We start from the raw sequence: 26,221 nt of genomic DNA, 5'->3' as shown, positions 1-26,221 counted from the left end.
AACTTTATCTTAGCTCTTGTCTTTTCTTTGGCATGAAAAATCTGGTAATAGTTTCTTAATTGCTATGAACTAATTGCTATGTGATGAGGACACTTTTTTTCCTTGTGGGCATTATTCCTCTCTGAATTTGATTAGCCATTGGCTCCCTTGTATGCATTATTGCTGGTTTTAAACTGCTTTACTGTTTCTTTTAAAATTTATTTGTTTTCTTGTGAACTGTAACTGTCCTGTTTGTATTATTTTTTAAAATAAAAAAACTATAGATATTTTTAAACAAATAGTGGCAAATACTGTATATAATTTCTATGACCAAGGATATTCTGCAGTTTTGGATTGAGCCTCTGGGTGTCGCTATATACCACTAAGGAACAAAAACGTAAGAATGAGCCACTCCAGCTTTGTCAATACATTAAAGCACACCAATTCAGAGATCAGGCGACAGTGAAACAGAAGCATATTTTGCTTCCAAACCTGGATACAATATATTTTCAACTGGAACTTGAGACAGCACAAGAGAACCTCAGCAGTCAGTAAGTACTATCAAAAGAGCTTTTAATCCTGAGTGGATGCTATTTATATTATAGTAAAACAATGAAGAAAACTAAGAGAATATGGAATTATGATCAGAGAATTCTGCAATACTTTATTGTGATGATTGTTTGGGAAGCAGTTTCTGGGCAGATCCATTATTCCATTCCTGAAGAGATGCCAAAAGGTACTTTTGTGGGAAACATTGCAAAGGATCTGGGAATGGATGGGAAACAACTTTTAGAACATGGACTTCGTGTCGTCATTAATACAGGTACAATTCAATATTTTATTCTGAATATCAACCGTGGACATTTAGAAATTTCCCAATTAATAGACAGAGAGAAAATATGCAAAGAGACAGAAAAATGCATAATAAAATTCCAGATCCTTATTGAAAGTAAACTAAAACTTTATGGAATTGAAGTAGAAATCACAGATATAAATGACAATGCTCCTCAATTTCTCTCAAAGGAATGGACAATGAAAATCAGTGAGATGTCAGCATTAAAAGAACAATTTCCTCTAGCAAAAGCTCAAGATCCAGACCTGGGGATGAATTCTGTGCAAAACTACCAACTCACAGGTAGTAACCATTTTTCTCTGGAGATGCAAAGAGGCGAAACTGGCACCAAATCTACTAAACTGGTGTTGGAAAAATCACTGGACAGGGAAGAGCAATCAGTTTATGATTTGATCCTTACAGCTTTTGATGGTGGTGATCCCATTAGGTCTGGCACAGTACAGATTCATATCATTGTTCTAGATGCAAATGATAATGTACCGGTTTTCAGCCAACACCTCTATGAAGTGAATCTTAAAGAGAACCTATCCAAAGGATCCACAATAGCAACCATAACAGCTATTGATATGGATGAAGGAATCAATGGAGAAGTAAAATATTCTTTTGAGGAAATAAACAAGAATAAAAAAATGTTTCTGTTAAATTCGACTTCAGGGGAAATTATCCTTGTGGGGAGCCTTGATTTTGAAACATCATCAACATATGAATTTGAAGTGCAAGCCATGGATGGGGGTGGGCTGAGTGATAGGACAAAGGTTGTGATTTTGGTTACAGACCTAAATGATAATGCACCTGAGTTAGCCATGACCTTTGTGATCAACTCGGTGCCTGAGAACTCTCTAGCTGGAACTGTCATTGCCATTTTAAATGTCCAAGACAGAGATTCAGGAGACAATGGAGAGGTTAAATGCTCAATTCCCAGCAACCTCCCTTTTTGGCTCAAGAAAACAATGGAGAGTTTCTACAGTTTAGAGACAGACAAAGCCCTTGACAGGGAACAATTGCCAACTTACTCTATCACTGTTACAGCAGTGGATAACGGGGCACCACCACTCTCTACATCTGTGGTTATTTCACTCCAGGTGTTAGACACAAATGACAACCCTCCACAGTTTTTGGAATCAAAATATACCTCCTACCTTCTAGAAAATAATCCAAAAGGTGCCTCAGCCTTTTCCCTTAAAGCAAGTGATCCAGACTGGGAAGAAAATGCCAGAATAACTTACTCCATCATTGATAGCCAAATGCGGGACTCACCCCTCTCCTCCTACCTCTCCATTAATTCTGAGACGGGGACCGTCTATGCCCTAAGCTCCTTGGACTATGAGGAGATTCAAGAGATTCAGTTCCAGGTCAAGGCTCAGGATGGCGGATCCCCATCACTCAGCTCTAATGTCTCAGTGACTCTCTTCATCTTGGACCAGAATGACAATGTGCCAGAGATCCTGTACCCCTCCCCTCCTGCTGATGGCTCCACTGGAATAGAGCTGGCCCCTCGCTCTTCTGAGCCAGGTTACCTGGTCACTAAAGTGGTGGCAATAGATGCAGATTCTGGTCAGAATTCCTGGCTCTCCTATCAGCTGATCAAAGCAACAGAACCAGGGCTCTTCACTATGGGACTCCACACTGGCGAGATCAGGACTGCTCGGCTTTTTCTGGAGAAAGATGCCCTGAAGCAAATCCTGGTGGTTTTAGTGAAGGACAACGGCCAACCACCTCTCTCTGCCTCAGTCACTCTCACGGTTGTTCTGGCTGACAACATCCCTGAAATTCTCTCAGATCTGAGCAACATCTCAGCTCCTGTAGATCCTCAGTCAGACCTCACATTTTATCTGGTGATTGGTGTGGTGTTTGTCTCCTGCTTGTTTTTTACATTTCTCCTTGTCTTATTGGCCATCAGATTGTACAGGTGGAAGAATTTGAAATTGTTAGAGTCAGAAAGTGTACATTTTAGTGGTGTCCCCGTGTCGCAATTTGTTGGGATGGATGGAGTCCGAGCCTTTCTTCAGTCTTACTGCCACACTATTTCACTCACCAGAGATTCTAGAAAAAGCCACTGCAATTTTCATGAGGAAAACTGTTCAAATACTCTGACCAATCAACCTCTAACCTGTGGGGTGAGTGACCCTATCCTAGCCTGTGGGGATTTAAGTTTGAAGAATGATGAGCAAATCTTAGTCAAGGTGAGTTTAATATTTCAGAGAAATGGTGTATTTTGTTGATCCTGTAAGCCCTTATTTATCTCAACAGTGATTTCCCATCAATCTGTTTTCTCTAATGAAGCTTAATACTAAGTATTTTAAATGCCTGATTTTGTATTCCTTGTAAAAATTTGTTTGTTTACCATTTTCTATTATATTGGTCATATGAAATTCCTCAGGAATTGATTTACCGTATTTTTTGGAGTATAAGACGCACCCCCCCCAAAAAAGAGACTGAAAATTTGGGTCCGTTTTATACTTTGAATGTAGCTTTTTCAAAGCTTTTTTCCGGCCCTAACGAGCAAGTGAAGCAATCTTTCCTGCACTTTGCCTGCTCCCTCCGACTCTCAGCTGTGTTTTAGAAGCTTTTTTTCAGCCCTAATGAGGTGCTAGCAAGTGAAGGGATCTCTGTACTTTGTCTGCTTTTCTCATTGCTGCTCCCTCTCAGCTGTGCTTTAGAAGCTGGTTTTTATCCCCAAGCAGGGGATAAAACCAGCAAACTAATATGCTGAAGCTGACCAGACTAAGAATGCTAGCCAGATAGGCAGATTCCCCCCCCTATTTTCCTCCCAAAAAACTAATCATATTTTTACATTAAACTAGGTAGTAAATGTATATGATTTATAGATGAAGCCCATATAGATTGTATCAGTGCACTCAGTTTAAAATTACATTACTTTCTTGACTCGGAGAATTTCAGTATGTTTGCAAGCCACTAAAATAATGATATGGATGGATCTGAAACAGCTGAGACTATTTTCAAAGGTTTTGTAAAAGTATGGGTTTAACCTACTGGAACCAAGGGTTTAATCTACTGGAATAAATAAGTGCCTTTATGTACTACTGCCTCCCCATGCCTCCAGCAAACCACGTTATGACTACTTTTGTGTCTACATCAAATTAGTATGGACACATTAGGAACATCTACTGTAAATAACATTGTTATACTTGCAATAGAAAAGAGCCTCTCCAGGGCCCTCCAGTTTGAGGTAATCACTACTTTGAGAACTGTGTAGGAATTGGCAGGCTGAGATTTTGTATATGTGCATTTTGCCTTTGTTCTCTTCCCTCTCACTGACTTCCTACTTAATTAATTGATCAATCAGAACTTGGATAAACAATATCTCCTTATTTCCAGGCCAGGGGAATATCTCTGTTTGCTCAGCTTCCTCCCACTGATACCTATTTTTGGATGTGCCTCTACTAATTCAAAAGCAAGCAACTATACTTTTTAAAGAAATAGATTACAGTTTTATTTTGTTCTGCTTATATAAAATATTTACTTTAACATTTTCACTTGTTTGCTTAAAAACAAATTTCTTTGGAAGATATGTTCCATGGATTTTGGTTGGCAAAAGCTTGATTGAACTAAAAGGACTAATTACTATGCAATGACTTCAATTAAGTCAGGAGAATTTATTTCAAAGAACATAGGTTTAAGATGAATGCTGAAATTCAGTATATTCCCTCTAACTCACACATTGTACAAAAGTTTCTGGAGCACAAATGCTATGGAAACTGAATAAGAAATAAATAATGGAATTTATTGTTGGGATTAAATAGTAGATGTAGATTTATTAGTAAGAATTATAAATTTACAGTCATCTAGATGGTTTATTTGTTTATACAATAATCTATATCCCCACTGCTGATTTATTAATTGTGGGCTTTGACTTTCAAGTGCATATTGTTGCTTATTGAGAATAATAAATCCTCTACTCACTTGACTATTTTGATGTTCTCCCCATCTTCTACCCTTCAAGAATTAAGAAAATGAAATCTAGATTGTGACTGTTTCATTTGATGAAAAGGAATTAGGTACCCCAGTTCCATTGGCCAGAAAATTAAAATAATGTCAAAAAATGTATTCCGTTTGTTCAGCTTTGATGTTACAATGCCACTGGCAAATCATTAAATTAGTTACAGCTTGAATAATATTCTATGTTTTTGTAGCAAAAAAAATCACATGGAATTAAAATAAAACTTTATCAGGAAATGCAGTTCACAGTATAGACTCAGAGTGTCACTATAGGACAAGAGGATCCTTGGATCAGCCCTCTATTCTTCTGCAGCTGTATCCCGCCAGTTGACTAGAAAAGATGCAGCAGAAAGCTTTATTCTAAAAGGTGTTCCGGAAAAAAACATTTTCCCTCATGAATCAACTCATTAAGACTATTCTTTTCTCCAATATAATTGCTAAATAGTGTGAAATTGGAAGCTATTACACTAAGAAGGAAAAACAAACAAGAAAGACAATGACAGTAATGGAAGCAAGCTACATAAATGGAATAAAGGAGTTCAATTTGAGGCAAGTACTTTTTCTGTTCATATTCTGGGATTTGGTCAATTGGGTGATACCTGAGCAGGTTCAGTACTCACTTTCAGAGGAAAAGGAAAAGAATTCCTTTGTGGGGAACCTTGCTAAAGATTTAGAGCTGGATATTGAACAATTACCAAAATGCAAACTTGCTGTCTCTTCAGAAAAACAATATTTTGCTTTCAATGAGCAAAGTGGTGATCTATATGTGAATGACAGAATAGACCGGGAAAAAATCTGTGGAAACTCACCTATTTGTATGCTGCAGTTAGAAGTTGTTGCACATAATCCTTTAAATATTTTCCACATAAAAGTTTTCATCCTAGATATTAATGATAATGCCCCATATTTCCGAAAGAAAAATATCAGTCTCAATTTGAGTGAGTCTCATTTGCCAGAAGCTCGATTTGCTCTAGGAAATGCTGAAGACGAGGACATTGGAATCAACGCCCTTCAAGATTATCATTTGAGCTCAACCCCATATTTCAAGCTAGAGGTTCAAGAGAGCAAAGATGGTGGCAAATATGCAGAATTAATTTTGCAAAAGCCATTGGACAGGGAGAAAGAGCACACACACCACTTGATTCTTACAGCTTCAGATGGAGGACAGCCAGTGAAAACTGGGACTCTTAACATAGAAATCAATGTTATTGATATAAATGACAATCCACCAGTCTTCTCCCAGGCAACTTACAAAACAAGTCTGAAAGAGAATACACCTAGAGGGACTTCTGTGCTTCAAGTAAAAGCCTCTGATAGTGATGAAGGGTCAAATGCTGAGATATCTTATATTTTCTGGGAAAATCCAGAAAATGTGAATCAGAAATTTATTCTGGATCCCACTGATGGAACAATTTCACTTAAGGAAAGCATTGATTTTGAAGACAGAGGAAGCTATGTGATGATAATACGGGCAAATGATGGAGGTGGACTAGTTGCACATTGCAATGTAGAGATTGAGGTTCTTGATGAGAATGACAATCCTCCAGAAGTAATTATTACATCTCTATCCAGCCCCATTCTTGAAGATATTCTACCTGGAGCAGTGGTTGCCCTCATCAAAGTCCATGACAGAGATTCTGGACTTAATGGAGAAGTCACCTGTTACCTAAGGGAAACTGTACCTTTCCAGGTGGTCTCATCATCAGATTACTACTTCAAACTCCTCACAGATGGCCCCCTTGACAGAGAAAAAACACCAGTGTATAACTTAACAATTACAGCCACAGACCAAGGCATACCTCCTCTTTCCACAGACAAAACCATCTCAGTACCAATTTCAGATAGCAATGATAACCCTCCAGCATTTGAAAAACTTTCCTATGTTGCCTACATTCCTGAGAACAACCCATCTGGAATGTCTATTTTCCAGGTTAAGGCTTTTGACCCAGATCTGGATCGTAATGCCCAAATCACCTATTCCATTCTTAACAGCAATGTCAAGGACCTGCCTCTCTCCTCCTATGTTTCAATTAACTCTGAGACTGGAACTCTCTACGCTCAACAATCTTTTGACTATGAGCAGCTCAGAGATTTCCAGCTGCAAGTTCAAGCCCAGGATGAAGGCTCTCCATCTCTCAATAACAGTGCCACAGTCAAAGTGCTTGTACTGGATCAGAATGATAATACTCCCCAGATCCTGTACCCTTCCCAAACAACTCAGGGTTCATCGTTGTTTGAGATGGTACCTCGCTCAGCCGATTTGGGTTATTTGGTGACAAAAGTCGTGGCTGTGGATGCTGACTCTGGGCACAATGCCTGGCTCTCTTTTCATCTCCTGCAGGCCACAGAGCCCTCACTCTTCATCATCGGCTCCCACACGGGAGAGATCCAAACAGCTCGAGCAGTACTTGAGAGAGACATTACCAAACAGAGGCTGGTCATCATGGTGAGGGATAACGGACAGCCACCTCTCTCGGCCACCACTAGTCTCAACATGGTCTTTGCTCAGAACTTCCAGGAGGCTCTTCCTGAAATGAATGCCCAACCTAATAACTCAGAGGATCAGTCCAAGCTCCAGTTTTACTTGGTTCTGACTTTGACTTTGGTATCCTTTCTGTTCCTGGTGGCAGTGATTTTGGCCATTTTTATGAAACTTCAAGGGTTGAGGAACCCCACTTTTTTTCAGTGCCTCATTCCTGATTCTCATTCAAAGACTGGAACTGTATTTCTTCCAAATTATGAAGATGGGACTTTGCCTTATTCTTATCAGATCTGTTTATCCACTGAGTCCAGGAGAAATGAACTGACTTTTCTGCAACCCAATGTCCAAATAGTGGAGAATATTCTTTGCGAGGATAAACCTGATACCTCTGTTATGGTCAGTGAAGGTAACATTTTTGATTCTGGAAAGGGCATGGTGAGTTTTATTCATTTTCTTCATAAATTAAGATCAAGCTCTAATATTTGTTTCCATTTTGTTGATACTGTTATAAATATAATTCAAGCAAATAAGATTGATTTATCATTATCAATTATTTGTTAGATGTTGGATTTGTTTCAGACTTCGATGTCTGTTTTGCTTCAGTTTATTCAGTTGATGCTGCATTGAGTATTATAGGTACAATTAATAAATATATATTTAATGAATTATAAATAATGCAAATCAGAATTATTATATATTTAGCGAATATTTGTAGTAGTAATATTTGTGTTAGATGTAACATTGTAATGTTCAGTTTTGCACAGATGCCATCTCTCCCAAAATTAGAAGCACTCAAATGAGAATATTGTTACTAATGCCTTCTACTTCTGAACTGATTTCAATAAAGTTAAAGGTTAAAGGCCCCTGGGGGCTGAACTGGGATGATATTGAATTTCTTGCATCTGCCAGCAGAGGGACCTGACCATCGGACCAACCGCCGTGAGAGGGCGGTTTTTGGACCTGAGCCCCGGATGCTGTGCTGTCTGCATTGGTTCATCGCTGCCATCTCACCACAAGAGGGGGTCGACTGGTTGATTGGACCACCGTGAGAGGGTGATTGGGTCTATCCCCCCCCCTTGGACTGTGGTCGACCTGGAACCTGACTTCGTCCTCTGTTGTGAGGGGACAGTGGACCTGGTCTTGTTGAAAATGCTCTTGAGACTCCCATTCCATGTCTCTCCCCTGGACCTTCTATATGGACCCCTAGGATATGGTTGCTCCCATCCTCTGTGGTCAAGATGTATTCCACAGTGGAGCTTCTTGGTCTGCGAGACTCCCCCCTCTCGCAGGCTTGGCCCTCCATTCTATCGAGGGCCTACCTCGATGACGGGCTTTGGAACCCCGAGAGGTGGCATGCCGCAAAGAGGGGGTTGTGGGGTTTTTTAAAATTGTCTTATTGTAATCTTTTAAGGGGTTTAGGGTGGGAGGTGGGGAGGGAGGGGCATAGGTCAGGCTCGTTACAGGGGCATGGAACGGAAGGCGGGGAGCGGGGTGTGGAGGAGCTCAGTGTGGATAGGGTGGAGGGCAATTCTATCAGGACTGTGGTTGGGAGGGGTAGATATGGCGGGAGTAGGGGGCCACATCAGGTGGTGGGGGCACGCACCCGCTATCTCCAAGTGGTGGCATGCCTCGGCCCCCATGACTCTTCTCGTCTCCCTGGCTGTCCAGAGTCTCAGAGCCCAGGCCTTAGACTGATGCTGTGCAATGCCAGGTCCGTGGTTAATAAGGCCCCCCTCATTTGTGAGCTAATACAGGAGGGGGGTGCGGACCTGGCAGGTATTACAGAGACCTGGCTGGGCCAAGAGGGGGGGTCCCCCTTGTAGAGATGTGCCCACCAGGTTTCCATGCATTCCATCAGCCAAGGGCCCAGGGCAGGGGTGGGGGGGTGGCGGTCGTTATAAAGGAAGGTCTTGATCCGAGGGAGGCCACTGTACCTCAGATAGCCGGATGTGAGTCTCTCCTGGTGAAGTGGGGCCATGGGATGCAGGTGGGCCTGCTGATCACGTACCTGGCTCCCTGCCACGTGACAGCGGCCCTGCCTGAGCTTCTCAACGTTATTGCTGGGGTGGCGGTTGATACCCCCAGACTTTTGGTCATGGGGGATTTCAACCTGCCGTCTACCGGTGAGGCGTCTGGGATGGCTCAGGAGTTTATGGCTTCCATGACAGCCATGGACCTGACACAATTAATTCATGGCCCCACTCACGTGGGAGGACACACTCTGGACTTGGTTTTTATCTCTGGTCAGTGGCTGAGTGGTCTGGATATAGGGGATATAGTTATTGAACCCCTGTCATGGTCGGACCATTCTCTCCTGAGACTGGACCTTTTGACCGCTGCACCCCACTGCAGGGAGGCAAAACCGACCAGGTGGTTCCGCCCCAGGCGCCTGATGGATCCTGATAGGTTCCAGAGGGAGCTTGGGCCAGTTCCTGAAACTCTGGCTCACGACTCGGCTGAAGATCTGGTGGCCGCCGGTGCTCTGGACCGAGTCGTGCCTTTGCGGCCTCTGACCCGACACCGAACCTGCCCGGCCCCTTGGTTTTCCAAGGAGCTGAGGGAGATGAAGCGCCGGAAAAGACGCCTAGAGAGTGGTTGGAGGGCTAGTCGGTCCGAATCTGACCGAACACTAGTTAGGTCTCATATTAAGACCTATCTAGTGGCGATAAAAGCGGCAAAGCGTAACCACTTTTCCGCTCTTATTGCATCGGCAGATAACCGCCCAGCCGCCTTGTTTAGGGTGACTCGCTCCCTCCTACATCAGGGAGCACGGGAAGACCCCTTGCAACGGCAGGCTGAGCATTTTGCACAGTATCTGCATGATAAAATCGCTCAGATTCGGGAAGGCTTGGACTCTGACTGGGTAGATCCTGGCGGGGTGACTGAGGCTGGTCTTGAGAATGTTACCTGGGATGAGTTCGACCCTGTGACTCCTGAGGATGTGGACAGGATCCTGGGGAGGTTAAACGCAACCACATGTTTATTGGACCCGTGCCCCTCCTGGCTGGTACTGGCCACTCGGGAGGTAACACGAGGCTGGCTCCAGAGGATTATAAATGCTTCTCTGAGAGAGGGTTTCTTGCCTCCCGCCTTGAAAGAGGCGGTAGTGAGGCCCCTCCTCAAGAAGCCTTCTCTGGACCCGGCTGTTTTGGCAAACTACCGTCCGGTCTCCAACCTTCACTTTGTTGCAAAGGTTGTGGAGAGTGTGGTTGCGTGACAGCTCCCACAGTTCCTGGATGAAACCGTCTATCTAGATCTGTGCCAGTCCGGCTTCAGGCTTGGGTACAGCACGGAGACGGCATTGGTCGCATTTGGTGGATGATCTCTGGAGGGCTCGGGACAGGGGTTGTTCCTCTGTTCTGGTCCTGTTAGACCTCTCAGTGGCTTTTGATACCATCGACCATGGTATCATGCTGCGCCGGCTGGAGGGATTGGGAGTGGGAGGCACCGTGCTGCGGTGGTTCTCCTCCTATCTCTCTGACCGGTCGCAGTCTGTGTTGGCAAGGGGGCAGAGGTCAACCTCGAGGCGCCTTGCTTGCGGGGTGCCGCAAGGATCGGTCCTCTCACCGCTCCTGTTCAACATTTATGTGAAGCCGCTGGGTGAGATCATCCGTGGTTTTGGGGTGCGATGCCATCTGTACGCTGATGACACTCAGCTGTACATTTCCACCCCAGACTACCCCAATGATGCCCTCGAAGTGATGTCCCAGTGTCTGGAGGCCGTGCGGGTCTGGATGGGGAGGAACAGGCTTCGACTCAACCCTTCCAAGACCGAGTGGCTGTGGATGCCGGCATCCCGGTATAGCCAGCTGGTGCCATCGCTGGCTATTGGGGATGAGTCACTGACCCCCACAGAGGGGGCTCGCAACTTGGGCGTCCTCTTGGACACACGGCTGTCTTTAGAAGAGCATATGACGGCCGTGGCCAGGGGGGCTTTTTATCAGGTTCGCCTGATACGCCAGTTGCACCCCTTTCTGGATCGGGACTCCTTGTGCACAGTCACTCATGCCTTGGTTACATCACGCCTGGACTACTGTAACACTCTCTACGTGGGGCTCCCCCTGAGGAGCACCCGGAGGCTCCAGCTGGTGCAGAATGCGGCCGCGCAGGTGATTATGGGAGCGACGTGGTGCTCCCACGTAACACCTCTCCTGCGCGAACTGCATTGGCTCCCAGTGGTCTTCCGGGTGCGCTTTAAGGTGTTGGTTCTCATCTTTAAAGCGCTCCATGGCTTAGGTATTTGCGAGACCGCCTGCTGCTACCGATAACCTCCCACCGGCCAATACGCTCTCACAGAGAGGGCCTCCTCGGGGTGCCGTCAGTCAGGCAATGTCGGCTGGCAGCCCCCAGGGGGCGAGCCTTCTCTGTGGGGGCACCCGCCCTGTGGAATGAGCTGCCTCCTGGAATACGATTGATCCTGGACCTCCGGACCTTCCGTAAAGCCCTGAAGACATTTTTATTTCATCAAGCCGGCCTAGCCTAAATGGTTTTTAATTGGGATTTTAAATTTTATGGATTTGGGGTTTTAAATTGGGTAGCCAGTGATTTAATTCTTTTTAGTTATCTTAACTTTTGCATTTGTATGTTTTTTTAATTTTGGCTGTTCTCTGCCCTGAGTCCCTTCTGGGAGAAGGGCGGTATACAAATTAAATAAATAAATAAATAAATAAATAAATAAATAAATAAATAAATAAATAAATAAAAATTAGCAGCAAAAAGTTAATATTTTGAAGAGTTAAAACATTAAAATATTATTCTTGTTCAGATAACACTGTATTAAATAGATATAATTATGCCTTAATCCTTCTCAAGGATTGATAAACTCCGAACCCCATCACCTTTTTGCCTTCCAATCCTAAAATAATTGATGGAAGAGGAGAGGGCATTTTTTGTCTCTTTGCTTGTTTGTTTTTCTTTTTCTTTGCCTTTTTCAGGTTGTTAAAGGCACTGTAAAACATTTGCTCTTCTCTCACCCATTTGCTGGATCATATATCCTAACATTCATCATTTGGGGAACCAATTTGATTGATTGATTGATTGATTGTACATCAAATCTTAGTAGCCACTTAGATAAACTTCCTCCATGACAATCTGACCTTAACATAGTCTTTCAGATCTTCTAATAGTGCACTCGTCACCACTATATCGTGACTGTATCTCAATACCACTGCATATTGACTGTATCTAAGTCCACTTACCTTGCTGCTGGTTGTTCTCTTCTCTTCTTTTCTTTCCATCCTGTTTTCACACAGCAATAGAGTTTTCTCTGGAGTGCTAGGTCTTTGCATAATATGTCCAAATTTGGATAATTTGAGCCTGATCATTTGTACTTCTCATTAAAAGGAGCCTGAGTGGCGTAGGAGGCTAATGCCTCCTACTAAGGCAGCATTTAACATCCAGATACCTGCAATTACTGCGAGTTCAATTCTCACCAGGCTCAAGGTCGACTCAGCCTTCCATCCTTTCTAAGATGGGTAAAATGAGGACCCGGTTTGTGGGGGCAATAAGCTGACTGTGTATAAAATATACAAAAGTATGAAGGCTATTGCTTAACGCATTGTAAGCCGCCCTGAGTCTCCGGAGAAGGGCAGCATATAAAAATAAATAAATAATAAATAATAAACTAAATAAAAAACTCTGGGTTGATTGAACCAATTTAGTAAGAGTAAATAAAAGACCTTTGCACTTTGCACAAATGATTAAGAGAAGTTCCTATTCCATATCTAAATTATTTATCAGAGTGCTACTGTTGCTCTAAAATATCAAAATTGAGTGGGAAACTATCTGCTGTAATCATAGTAATAAGGCTGGCAAAGATGCATAATCAAAAGATAAAACCATTTTATTTATTCTTGGGTTTTATTTGTTGTCCATCCAAACCATAAATTCTACAATTTTTAAAGACAAATCTATACCTGATTTTGCAGGCTTTTGATTATCAACAAGAGCAAATTCTTCAGCATGATTTCCATCAGTTTCATTTATTTTTTTACTAAAATATGGGACTAATGTCTAAGGATAAGTCACAATATATACCGATAGTCCTTGACTTATGGCACAATTGAGACCAGAATCTCAGTCATTGAGCAAAATGATCATTAAGCAAGATTTCCGTGTAACTGCTTCACTCAACAACTGCAATCCCAGCACTTGTGGTTGCAATCTCACTGGTCATTAAACTGACGCTGTCCCAGGTAAGAAGTGCAGGGTACTTTAGGGGGTGTGGGAAGTCTGCTTAGGAGCTAAAAATAATCCATACTAAAATCCAAGCAGAATTTTCAGCACCTGGGTGGAGAAACACCAGTGCATGGCCTGTGCCAGGTCTGCCATGGCCTCTCCTACCTACCTGAGGCACCCCACACTTCTTACCTTAACATGTTGCCTCTCCACTCTCTGCTTGGATTTTGGCTCCTTCTTGTTTTTGGGTGGTAAACTCTGGCTGAAAGAGCTGCCTGCTGAAGGAGTTCAGCTTCCCACCATGCATAAGGGAGAACTCTGGCAGCATGCAGGTACAGAAATTTGAGCTCTGTTTCTGCATCCCGCCAAAGGACTCCAGTTCCTCTATGTGTGAAAATCTTCAGGATTTGATCTTCAATTCTACACCCTGTCAAAGGACTCCATTTCTGTAACCTGTCAAAGGACTTCATTTGGCAGGTAGCTCTTTCAGCAAGCCACCAGAGTCCTCTCAGCAAGTGGCAGCAGCTTGTAACCTTCCCTGCTGTCTCCCCCATTGACTTTCTAGGGAAGCTGGCAGAAAAGATTGCAAATGGTGAGCGCATTATCATGGGGCAACTGATTGCAAAAGTGCGATCAGGTCGTCAAGCACCCAGATTGTGTTCATGTGACTGCAGGATTAATGGTGCAACATTTTGTGATGACTAGAAGTGCTTTACTGGCCATTTTAAAATATAGGTGGTAACTTAGCAATTTTTCATTCCTATAATCATTAATACACTAGTGGACTATTTGAACATGAGTGTAATTTTTCTGCAAGTATTTCAACTAGATAATCAAATAATTTCTTCCGGACCACTTTGGTAAATTTGGTGACATAATATTGGCTTAAGGAATTCATTATGCTACTGATTATGCCATATATCAACTAATATGGTTTACTGCTATTTACAATATTGCATGGTGGAATGAAGAAAGTACATGTCTCCACGGATGGTGTTATCCTCAGTGGGGCAACAAAGTGCTTTCTCTACATTCTTTTTTCCTTTTCTTACTCTTCTTTTCTTTCACTTTTATGTTATAAATTTCCTTATATTTTCCACTACTGACAATACTTAATGGAGCTTCCTTCACCTGTACAAAACCTTATCAATATATGAATGAGATACATTTGGGAAATACCAGCACATAGGCTAGTTTGGGAATTGAAAAACACCCCAGAAGAAAGCTATAGCAAACCATTTCCTTTCTGTTGCTGAAAAAAACTGAATATGTTCATGGAGATACTAGGAGTTGAGTTCAGTTCAAAAGAGACTGGTCTATGCTCAGCCCATGTCAACTGTAAATAGATTTCCACTTTCCCACCCTTTTTCAGCACATGTATTAGGCTTTCTGCTCACTTGACATTTCCTTGTGGAACACAGGCTTATGAGTCATAGACATTGCTTTGAGCATACTATGTTTGAGATTATACTTTTGATTTTTTTATTTCCATTTTATCTTGACTTCCACAAAGCAAAAGATATATAAACAGCAAGATAACTGATGTTAAAATAGTGATGAGGTAACCATTATACATCCAGTAAGTAATAGAAAAGGTCTCAATGGATTACTGTAACTGAAAGGCAAATTGGTAGAAGGGCTGTTCCCCTTCATTACCTGGTCTTCAGCCAATTAGCATGTGAAATACATAAATGGATTGTATCTTTTGCCACATGGAATGGAATGGAATGGAATTTGCCAGCATTCAAGAAAATTAGGAGGGGACACAGTTTTCATTGAATGTAGTACAGAGTGTTAGAGTCACATAAAAAAGAATTTTAAGAAAAAAGAGTTTTAAGGTTAGTTAACTTGTATCATGGTTTATGGAAAATGATAGACAATGATAGACAAATTATAATGTTGAAGATCCTGGAAGTTCAGGAAAAAAATTTAAGGAAGAATTAGGAAAGAAAAAAAATCATTTGATAAGTATCCATTTGATAAGTTCATTTTGTAAACAGATGCAGATTGCTCAGTCTGAGAAATATAAAATAGAAAAATGCTTAATAATGCCTTAGAATAAAGGCTAGTAATTTTTCTCCATTATATTACAGAATATAGCATCATTAGAATTGTTATAAGAAAAATGTTCTTAATAACTTGAAGAAACGTATTTATTTCATTTATCTCATGCAAAATCAAAAGACCAATAATCTACCACCAATTTTCCAAGATGGAAAAGTTAAACTTTATGAAATAAAAGTATTAAATACCACTTCACCTCTGTTTGATATGCTAGTGCTTCAATTAGCATTTATGCTACAGAACTGCCTTTTCATTTTCCGCCACCCTGCTTTGTCTTGCCTATGGATTCCAGAGACCTTAAATGGACAGGCTCAAGAGCAATTTATCCATCCAAGTCACCAAGATATGCCCAACATATTTTGCAATTCTCCTATTTGCAGGTAATGGGAAAGTGGGAGTAGGGTCTCATTTGCAATATATTATATTAACTCAAATATATAGGTCAAGTCTTTGAAGATTTTTCATTTTTTATTTGATGTAGTTTTCAGTGAAAAACTTAATTATTTCTGACTAATTGCAATTATTTGTAACCTAAAGTAAACAATACATACATGGATTGTATGTTAGCTTCTAATATTTAGCTTCTAAAAGTAGGCTTCTGCTTTTGTGTGTCACCAAACAGTAACCAGGTTCTATTTTATTACTGTTGTTCTACTTTTTCATCTTTGGAGGATGGAAAGCATAATTTTCATTGAGACAATCAGCCTGATTTGTGACTACAGGTAAAGTAATATTAACATAAGCAAAGAAACATTACAAAAAGTACCTGTAATTTTGGGGTTGTGACCCTGGGTGTCGCTGTTTACCAATCTGGCAGAGAACTGCTCAGAAAGCTCAACCTTCATATCTGTGCTACTCAAATACCTAGACTACAGAACAGCTAGATCATAAAGAAGAGACATACAAGCACGGGCAATTCTTGCTTGCTGGAAGTAAATGGAGAAAAGAAGCTACAGAGAAGGAATTCTACTACAATGCCTTATAATGGTGAATTCTTGGAAGATTATTTCTGGTCAGCTCCATTATTCTATTCCAGAGGAAGTACGCAAAGGTACTATTGTGGGAAATGTTGTGAAGGATCTGGGAATAGATGGGACGCAGCCTTTTAATCATGGACTACGCATTATTTCTAATTCAGGTACAATTCAGTACTTTGAACTTAATTCCAACAGTGGTCATTTACAAACCTGTGAGAGAATAGATAGAGAAGAGATCTGTGGAACAGGAAAGAAATGCATCTTAAAATTTCAAATCCTTGCTGAAAGCAAGTTAAAGCTTTATGTCACTGAAATAGAAATTGTGGATATAAATGATAATGCTCCTTCCTTTCTTTCAATAAGATGGGAACTGAAAATCAGTGAAATATCTATTCCTGGTTCTAAATTCTTTCTACCAGAAGCTCAAGATCCAGATCTGGGGATGAATTCTATACAACACTATAAACTCACAGCCAGTAACCATTTTTCTTTGGAAATGCAAAGCAGCCAAAATGATGTCAAATCTACTAAACTGGTGTTGGAAAAATCACTGGACAGGGAAGAGCAATCAGTGTATGATTTCATCCTTACAGCTTTTGATGCGGGTGAACCTATCAGGTCTGGCACACTGCAAATTCACATCTTTGTTCTAGATGCAAATGATAATGTACCAGTTTTCAGCCAACACCTCTATGAAGTAAATGTCAAGGAGAACATGCCTAAAGGATCCATAGTGGCTACAGTGATGGCTATTGATATGGATGAAGGAATCAATGGAGAAGTAAAATATTATTTCCAAAAAATAACAAAAAAAGGCTCCCAAATATTTATGATAAATTCGACTTCAGGGGAAATTATCCTTGTGGGGAGCCTTGATTTTGAAACATCATCAACATATGAATTTGAAGTGCAAGCCATGGATGGGGGTGGGCTGAGTGATAGGACAAAGGTTGTGATTTTGGTTACAGACCTAAATGATAATGCACCTGAGTTAGCCATGACCTTTGTGATCAACTCGGTGCCTGAGAACTCTCCAGCTGGAACTGTCATTGCCATTTTAAATGCCCAAGACAGAGATTCAGGAGACAATGGAGAGGTTAAATGCTCAATTCCCAGCAACCTCCCTTTTTGGCTCAAGAAAACAATGGAGAGTTTCTACAGTTTAGAGACAGACAAAGCCCTTGACAGGGAACAATTGCCAACTTACTCTATCACTGTTACAGCAGTGGATAACGGGGCACCACCACTCTCTACATCTGTGGTTATTTCACTCCAGGTGTTAGACACAAATGACAACCCTCCACAGTTTTTGGAATCAAAATATACCTCCTACCTTCTAGAAAATAATCCAAAAGGTGCCTCAGCCTTTTCCCTTAAAGCAAGTGATCCAGACTGGGAAGAAAATGCCAGAATAACTTACTCCATCATTGATAGCCAAATGCGGGACTCACCCCTCTCCTCCTACCTCTCCATTAATTCTGAGACCGGGACCGTCTATGCCCTGAGCTCCTTGGACTATGAGGAGATTCAAGAGATTCAGTTCCAGGTCAAGGCTCAGGATGGCGGATCCCCATCACTCAGCTCTAATGTCTCAGTGACTCTCTTCATCTTGGACCAGAATGACAATGTGCCAGAGATCCTGTACCCCTCCCCTCCTGCTGATGGCTCCACTGGAATAGAGCTGGCCCCTCGCTCTTCTGAGCCAGGTTACCTGGTCACTAAAGTGGTGGCAATAGATGCAGATTCTGGTCAGAATTCCTGGCTCTCCTATCAGCTGATCAAAGCAACAGAACCAGGGCTCTTCACTATGGGACTCCACACTGGCGAGATCAGGACTGCTCGGCTTTTTCTGGAGAAAGATGCCCTGAAGCAAATCCTGGTGGTTTTAGTGAAGGACAACGGCCAACCACCTCTCTCTGCCTCAGTCACTCTCACGGTTGTTCTGGCTGACAACATCCCTGAAATTCTCTCAGATCTGAGCAACATCTCAGCTCCTGTAGATCCTCAGTCAGACCTCACATTTTATCTGGTGATTGGTGTGGTGTTTGTCTCCTGCTTGTTTTTTACATTTCTCCTTGTCTTATTGGCCATCAGATTGTACAGGTGGAAGAATTTGAAATTGTTAGAGTCAGAAAGTGTACATTTTAGTGGTGTCCCCGTGTCGCAATTTGTTGGGATGGATGGAGTCCGAGCCTTTCTTCAGTCTTACTGCCACACTATTTCACTCACCAGAGATTCTAGAAAAAGCCACTGCAATTTTCATGAGGAAAACTGTTCAAATACTCTGACCAATCAACCTCTAACCTGTGGGGTGAGTGACCCTATCCTAGCCTGTGGGGATTTAAGTTTGAAGAATGATGAGCAAATCGTAGTCAAGGTGAGTTTAATATTTCAGAGAAATGGTGTATTTTGTTGATCCTGTAAGCCCTTATTTATCTCAACAGTTTTTACTCTACTGGGATCCTTCAGCTTTGTCCTGGAGTCTGGTAGGATAATGTTCATACTGTTGATATGAACACTATTTCAGAATGAATGCAGACTATTATATCTGTCATATAGATCTACTTATTTGCCACTATTTCAGTATTCTTGTGACATGATAAGGCGGGCTAATTTCCTTGTGTATCGATTTTCTATTCATAATGCCCATAGGAATCCTATGGTTCCCCACTACTATCACCTTATGAGTTCGGGCTGATGGAGACTGGTCCAAAGTCATCCAGTGAGTTTCTGTGGCTGAATGTATAATAGGATATTTTCTAGATGGGTGGAGTTCTAGAATTCTCACTGATGATCTGAAGAATTGTTGAGGCACCATAGAATTATTTGTGTACCGCATAACATTGGATGTTAATCTATAAATAGATACTCTGGTTGTAGCACAAATGTGATTCTTAGTCACTGAGATCTTAATCTGAGAAGAAGGAATGAAAAAGAATTTCTGTGTAGGTTCCATTGTAGCTAAATGTGGGCTTTCTGCTAGCATTTCTGCAGATGTATTTTCTTTACACAAAAACTGGTGAGTTTCTTTTTTTTTCTAATAAAAGCCCCTCTAAAAGGAACTTTACTTGAAATTCTGTTCTGAGACATTTCACATAGATTAAAAGTCCATTTTAAATCCATCACAACACAGTATTTCCTGTCTAATGGGAATAGTGAAGTAAACCAGATTTTTATTAGTTGTGATAATATACTGGACCTATTTGCGATGTTATCACATTTCTTGAAGAAATGAAGAAAGTTTGGTATTTTAGCTATAGCATTTTTAGAGTTCTTTTGTCCAGTAATTAAAGAAGCAACAGCAGTAACAATAGCACTTAGACTTATATACCATTTCACAGTGCTTTACAGCCCTCTCATAGCGGTTTACCAAGTCAGCATATTGCCCCCAACAATCTGGGTCCTCATTTTACTGACCTTAGAAGATGGAAGGCTGAGTCAACCTTGAGCTAGTCAGGATCAAACTGTTGGTAGTCAGCCTGCAATACTGCATTCTAACCACTGTGCCACCACAGCAATGGTAAAATGGCAGTGGTAAAGGAAGAAGAAACTTCCTTTACTATATGCGATGTTTCCTATCATCCTGAGAAATAGAGTAATCAAAGGCTCTATTTTGACCTGCAATATTGCCCACAAAGACTTGAATAAAGAGATGCACATATTATTAAAATTAAGTTTTGTTTTTTTTTAGTTTTTATTGAATTTCTATACCGCCCTACTCCCGAAGGACTCAGGGCGGTGCACAGCCATGAAATAAAACACATAGATATACAAAATTTAAAATTGAATAAAATGAATTAAATAAATTTGGCTGAATTAATACCCATAATTTAAAATACCCATATTTTAAAATACAGTAAAAATTTAAAATTTACACTTAAAAGGGAGAAGATTTAGGCGAGGCCAGCTTGATGAAATAAAAGCATCTTCAGCTCACGGCGGAAGGTGCGCAGGTCCGGAATCCTCCGTATCTCTGGGGGGAGCTCATTCCAGATCGTCGGTGCCCCCACAGAGAAGGCTCTCCCCCTAGGGGCCGACAGCCGACATTGTTTGGCCGACGGCACCTGGAGAAGCCCCTCTCTGTGGGAGCGTACTGGTCGGTGGGAGGCTATTGATGGTAGTAGGCGGTCCCGTAAGTAACCAGGTCCTAAGCCATGGAGCGCTTTAAAGGTGGTAACCAGAACCTTGAAGCGCACCCGGAAGACCACCGGGAGCCAGTGCAGCTCGCGCAGGAGAGGTGTTACATGGGAGCTCCACGTTGCTCCCATAACCACCCGCGCGGCCGCACTCTGCGCCAGTTGGAGCCTCCGGGTGCACCTCAAGGGGAGCCCCATGTAGAGAGCGTTACAATAGTCCAGACGAGAGGTGACGAGGGCATGAGTGACTGTGCGTAATGAGTCCCGATCTAGAAAGGGACATAACTGGCGAATCAGGTGAACCTGATGAAAAATCCTCCCGGTCATGGCCGTCAGGTGCTCTTCTAAAGACAGCCGTGAATCCAGGAGGACGCCCAAGTTACGAACCCTTTCCCTGGGGGCCAATGATTCACCCCCAATAGCCAGCGATGGCGCCAGCTGACTATATCGGGACGTCGGAAACCACAGCCATTCGGTCTTGGATGGGTTGAGCCTGAGCCCGTTTCTCCCCATCCAGATCCGTACGGCCTCCAGGCACTGGGACATCACTTCAAGGGCATCGTTGGGGTGGTCCGGGGTGGAGATGTACAGCTGAGTGTCGTCAGCGTACAGATGGTACTTCACCCTGAAACCACGGATGATCTCGCCCAGCGGCTTTACATAAATGTTGAACAAAAGGGGCGAGAGAACCGATCCCTGCGGCACCCCGCATATAAGGGGCCTCGGGGTCTATCTCTGCCCCCCTGTCAACACAGACTGCGACCGGTCAGAGAGAAAGGAGGAGAACCACCGTAAAACGGTGCCTCCCACCTCCAACCCTTCCAGCCGGTGCAGCATGATACCATGGTCGATGGTATCAAAAGCCACTGAGAGGTCTAACAGGACCAGGACAGAGGAACAACCCCTGTCCCAAGCCCTCCAGAGATCATCAACCAATGCGAACAATGCCGTTTTCGTGCTGTACCCAGGTCTGAAGCCCGACTGGAACGGATCTAGATAAGGAATGAATGCCGCCTTTTGTTAAGGATTATAGGATTATAACTCTCAGCTTTTCAACCTGATGCCTTAATTTTTCAACTATGGCATGCTGTATGGCGGGTGTCAAACTCACAATGACATGTCATCACATGACATATCGCAACTTTCCCCCCTTCGCTAAACCAGGGGTGGGAGTGGCCAGCGCGTGATTCATCCAGCCTGCAGGCTGTGAGTTTGACATCCCTGCTGTATGAATTTAGCCCAAAGTAATAGCTGAGATTCATAATTACTCTCCCTCCCTCCCAGTCTGATGAAGTGTTACCTTTGACTCTTGACAGGGTTGTGCTTGCACAAACAGAGTTGGTACATAATTTGAGAGTACTCCTGAACTTATGGTTCCTGCTTGAGGAGTATGTGACAATCTTTGTTAAGATTCAATTTGTGCACCAACTGTGCACAAGGGCTTGTGGCCCTTTCCTGGTTGGACTAGTTAACATGCTGTACATGTGCTGCCCTTGAAGATCCCCAGGATGTTACAATTGGCACAGAATGTGGTAGCATGTGTGGTGTTGGGCTTCCCGCTATTTACTCATATTACATTGTTGATTTATGTGTTGCACTGGCTCCCAGTTTCTTTCTGGGTGCAATTCAAGGTGCTGACAATCACCTTTAAAGCCTTACATGGCATGAGGCTAGGTTATTTGTGGGGCCATCTCCATTTGAGGTTATATGCCTGCTATACCAGGACTGATAAAGTGGGCATGTTCCATGTCCCTTCTCTTAAATGCTACTATCTAGTGAGACCTAAGAAGTGTGCTTTTTCTATATCAACCTGTGGAATTGAAGCTGGATTAAATGATGATAATGCACCCCATTTTCAGTAAGAGTGTCTGTAAAACAAAGCGTCTGTAAAACCAGGATCTAGGCTTCTTTAAATATTGTCATAATCCACAAAATAATTAAGTTAATTGCCCAATGATATATTCCAAATATACTATTTTGTCTGGAAGTTAAGCAAAATGTCTAGGTGTCATAAATACTGATCTGTTTTTGGAAAATTCTTCAATAAAGGGGACTCCATTTATAATAATAGCTATTAATGAGAGTAATTTGTCCATATGGTGTTGTATTTATTTATTTATTTATTTTTTATTTCAAATTTATATACTGCACTTTCTCCCAAGGGACTCAGGGCGGTGTACAGCCAGATAAAAACATACAATACAAACATTAAGAACAATTAAAAGAATATATATTAATTTGGCCCCAGTTTAAAATGACAAACCAATTAAAAATTTAAAATTTAAAAATATGTTAAGCCAGCCCGGCTTGATGAAAAAAGAAAGTTTTAAGGGCACGGCAGAAGGCACCGAGGTCTTGGATTCTCTATTATTATTATATTATATGTATTATTCTAAATAATTCTTTTATATTTAAGTAACAGTTTACTGTTTTTTTAATCTTTTATATAAAATAAGTGTCACTGAAGATATCCTAAAAGAATCCATAGTCTGAACAATAAAATCCAGTAATCTTGATGAAGTAATCAATCATGATATAAATTATGCTTTCAGAAATATTGAGGCAATCACTTTTCAAATATTTCTAAAAAGGGGGCACAAAGGAATTAAAACAAATGTATGGTGACCTGAAACATCAGTTCATGAAGCATGTGCTTTGTCAGGAACAAGAATATGACTGAACCATCAAGCCCATTGACAATTATCTCTTCTTGCTAATAAAATGATATACTAAAGAAAGCTACAGCTGATTCACCATAAAATGAAATTTTCAGAAGGAAGCTCAAAAACCTGGGGTTTCAAGAGGCGTTATCATCCAGTCTTCCAATCTGTTCTTCAGGTCAATGATGGGTTATGCAAATGGTATCAATAGGAGAGATTTGGTTTCTGGAAACAAGGTCTGAATTCTTGAAAGATGGTCTGAATGGTCTGACTGCTAGCATAAAATAGGTTATACCTCACAAAGATCAACAAAAATGTGTTTGAACAAAGCATGGCAACTTCATTAGAAGGCCTTAAATATTTTGGAAGTTGAAATGAAAATCTCATTTTCTATATACTAATGCCCAGAATTTTGGAAACAAACTGAATCTGAGCCCTTAAAATAGGAAGGCAAGTGTTATTTAATTCATAAAATAGAGACCCAGTGGCTGGAATATAGCAATTAAAGGATGCAGTTTGTTTAAAAGGGAAAAAAGCAATAGAAAGCAGGGAGAAATTGCATTATTTGTTAATAATATTCCCTCTTGCTCGAAAATCAAAATGAATGAACTGGTCAATATTATCAGAAACTATTCAAAAAGTCATGAAGTCATACAAATGGGAAATCATTCCAATTGTTGGGAGGCCCAGCCAAATATAGACCTTCCAGGAAATTTCTGATTTGTTGTGCTGATAAATTTCACCTTCAGAGAAAGGAGGAAGAGTCAAAGTTCTAGCTCATAGAAACGGCTTAACTGAGGAAGTGGGCAAAGCACGACATTGAGGGAATGGCAATGTATTGCTTATGTTCTTGATTTTAAGGGAAACTAAAAACTAACCATAGTCAGACCAAGGATAAATGGTATTGCATGGGATAGGAAGGAAAAGGATCCAAGACAGGATAAGTTCTTAAAAGAGAAAACAGAATTGAAAACAATTCCACTGTGAAGAAAAATGAAGGACAGCAGACCAGTCCAGAACAGCAAATCAGTATAGCTACAGAAAAAGCTTACTAAAGATCTGAACACGAAAAAGAAATGAAAAAGATCACAAAGGAAGAGGTCAGACAGATAAGCTTAAGAGTGTAGAGCTGGTATAAGGAAAGCAAAAGTTTAGAATGAATTAAAGTTAGAGAAAGTTAGGTAGTGGCACTGTTGAAACAAACCTATTAGATATGGATGCATCAGAACTGATTTTTGCCTCCTTCCTTATCCAAAGAAATACCTGAAGATTCTACTTTAGATTTGTATCACTATCTGTAACATATAAGGCTTGTGGGGGCAGGGTAATGAGGTATGTTAATTGCCATTTAAAAGTGCTTTCCCATTCAAAATAGTATCTGCTACTATAAACTTCTACTATAAGCACAATGACTTCACAATATCTTTAAAAACATACAGGGAATTTAAAGTAATATCCGTATTGATTTAAGGAAGTTGCATATATATTTCTGGAAGTTGTTACTGAAAACAGCTGACAATATTATAACATGTTTAAAAAGTCTGAAAACAATCTAACAAACAGGCTATATAATACTGCAGATATTTATACTAATCGTACACTTTTTTCCTCCGTTAAACATATATTGTACCAATAAAACTCTAACAAAACATTTTTATTTATTGCATAACTGGCAAGAACTAATCTGAAATTTAAAAGACATTGCATTATTACATTTAGGAGATTCTTTGTTATTTCTTTCTAAAAGCCTAGATCCAGACATTTCTTGCAGTTCTGCATCTAAGACTCAGAGCGCCGCTGTTGGCCAACATAGTTCCCAGAAAGGAGCTGGAAATCTAATGGGGCTTCCTGCCTTCTGACAATCCAGTCACCGAGTGCAGACCAGTCAAAGAGCAGGATTAAGGGACACTCACCCACCATGGCAGAGAAAAGAAAACCACTGCAGTGTAGATAAAACTCAGGAGAATCCTAGGAACTTCTTGATGCTTTCTTTCTAATGGGAATTTCAACTCCTCATCTTACTGAAATGCATAAAGGACTTTTCACCGCAGGTGGGATGGACGGCAGGAGCAAAGCTAAGAGCAGATCTGTAAAAAGGCAAGTACATCTCCTCTTCTTATTGTCTTTCATCTGCCAGACTGTCTCAGAGCACCTTCGCTATTCAATTCCAGAGGAAATGGGAAAGGGTTCCATTGTGGGGAATCTTGCCAAGGATCTGAAACTGAGTATTGCAGAAGTGGGAAATCGCAACCTGCATATCCTTTCTTTAGGCAAAAAGCAATACTTCTCCATTAATGCTGAAAATGGGAATCTGTATATAAAAGACAGGATTGACAGAGAGGAAATCTGTGGGGAAACTGCACTCTGCCCCATCAGTTTTGAAGTGGTGAGTGCAAACCCCATGGACATATTTTACATAACAGTAGAGATCCAGGATATTAATGACAATGCACCACATTTCTTAAATGGTGATATCAAGCTAGAGATAAGTGAATCCACTTTACCAGGAGCCACATTTCTTCTTCGACAAGCAGAAGATCCTGATATTGGAACAAATTCCCTCCAGAATTATCAACTAAGCATTAATAAATATTTCATTTTAGCAATTAGCAAGCAAGACTCTTTAAACAAGTATGCAGAATTAATGCTGGAAAAACAATTGGATCATGAAAGTGAAAGTACTGTTAGTTTAACCCTTACTGCTCTTGATGGAGGAAATCCTGCAAAAACTGGAACAGCCAAAATACAGATTACAGTCATAGATGCTAATGACAACCCACCTGTCTTCAGTCAAAAAGTGTACAAAATCAGCCTCAAAGAGAATGTGTCAAAGGGATCTACTGTAATACAAGTCAAAGCTACAGACAAAGATGATGGTTCCAATGGCCAGATCAACTATTGCTTTAGCAATATTGCCGATAATGTGCATCGAA

General features: G+C 41.4%; 1 protein-coding gene across 1 annotated transcript in view; it reads left to right on the top strand.

Moving 5' to 3' along the window:
• Positions 1-536: 536 nt before the first annotated feature.
• LOC117660100 (uncharacterized) overlaps positions 537-26,221 on the top strand; it is a 239,425-nt gene continuing 213,740 nt past the window's right edge. Inside the window, exons 1-3 of the mRNA XM_087890717.1 lie at positions 537-3,015; positions 5,238-7,709; positions 16,458-18,869. Of these exons, the coding sequence (XP_087746843.1) occupies positions 592-3,015; positions 5,238-7,709; positions 16,458-18,869 (7,308 nt within the window). The 5' untranslated portion in view covers positions 537-591. The remainder of the gene's footprint in view (positions 3,016-5,237; positions 7,710-16,457; positions 18,870-26,221) is intronic.

This window comes from Pantherophis guttatus, chromosome 3 (assembly GCF_059756535.1).
Source record: "Pantherophis guttatus breed Tessera chromosome 3, ASM5975653v1, whole genome shotgun sequence".
In the NCBI taxonomy this organism is placed as follows: domain Eukaryota; kingdom Metazoa; phylum Chordata; class Lepidosauria; order Squamata; family Colubridae; genus Pantherophis; species Pantherophis guttatus.
The sequence above is the reverse complement of the archived record's forward strand: the minus strand, read 5'-3'. Positions and strand labels throughout refer to the sequence as shown.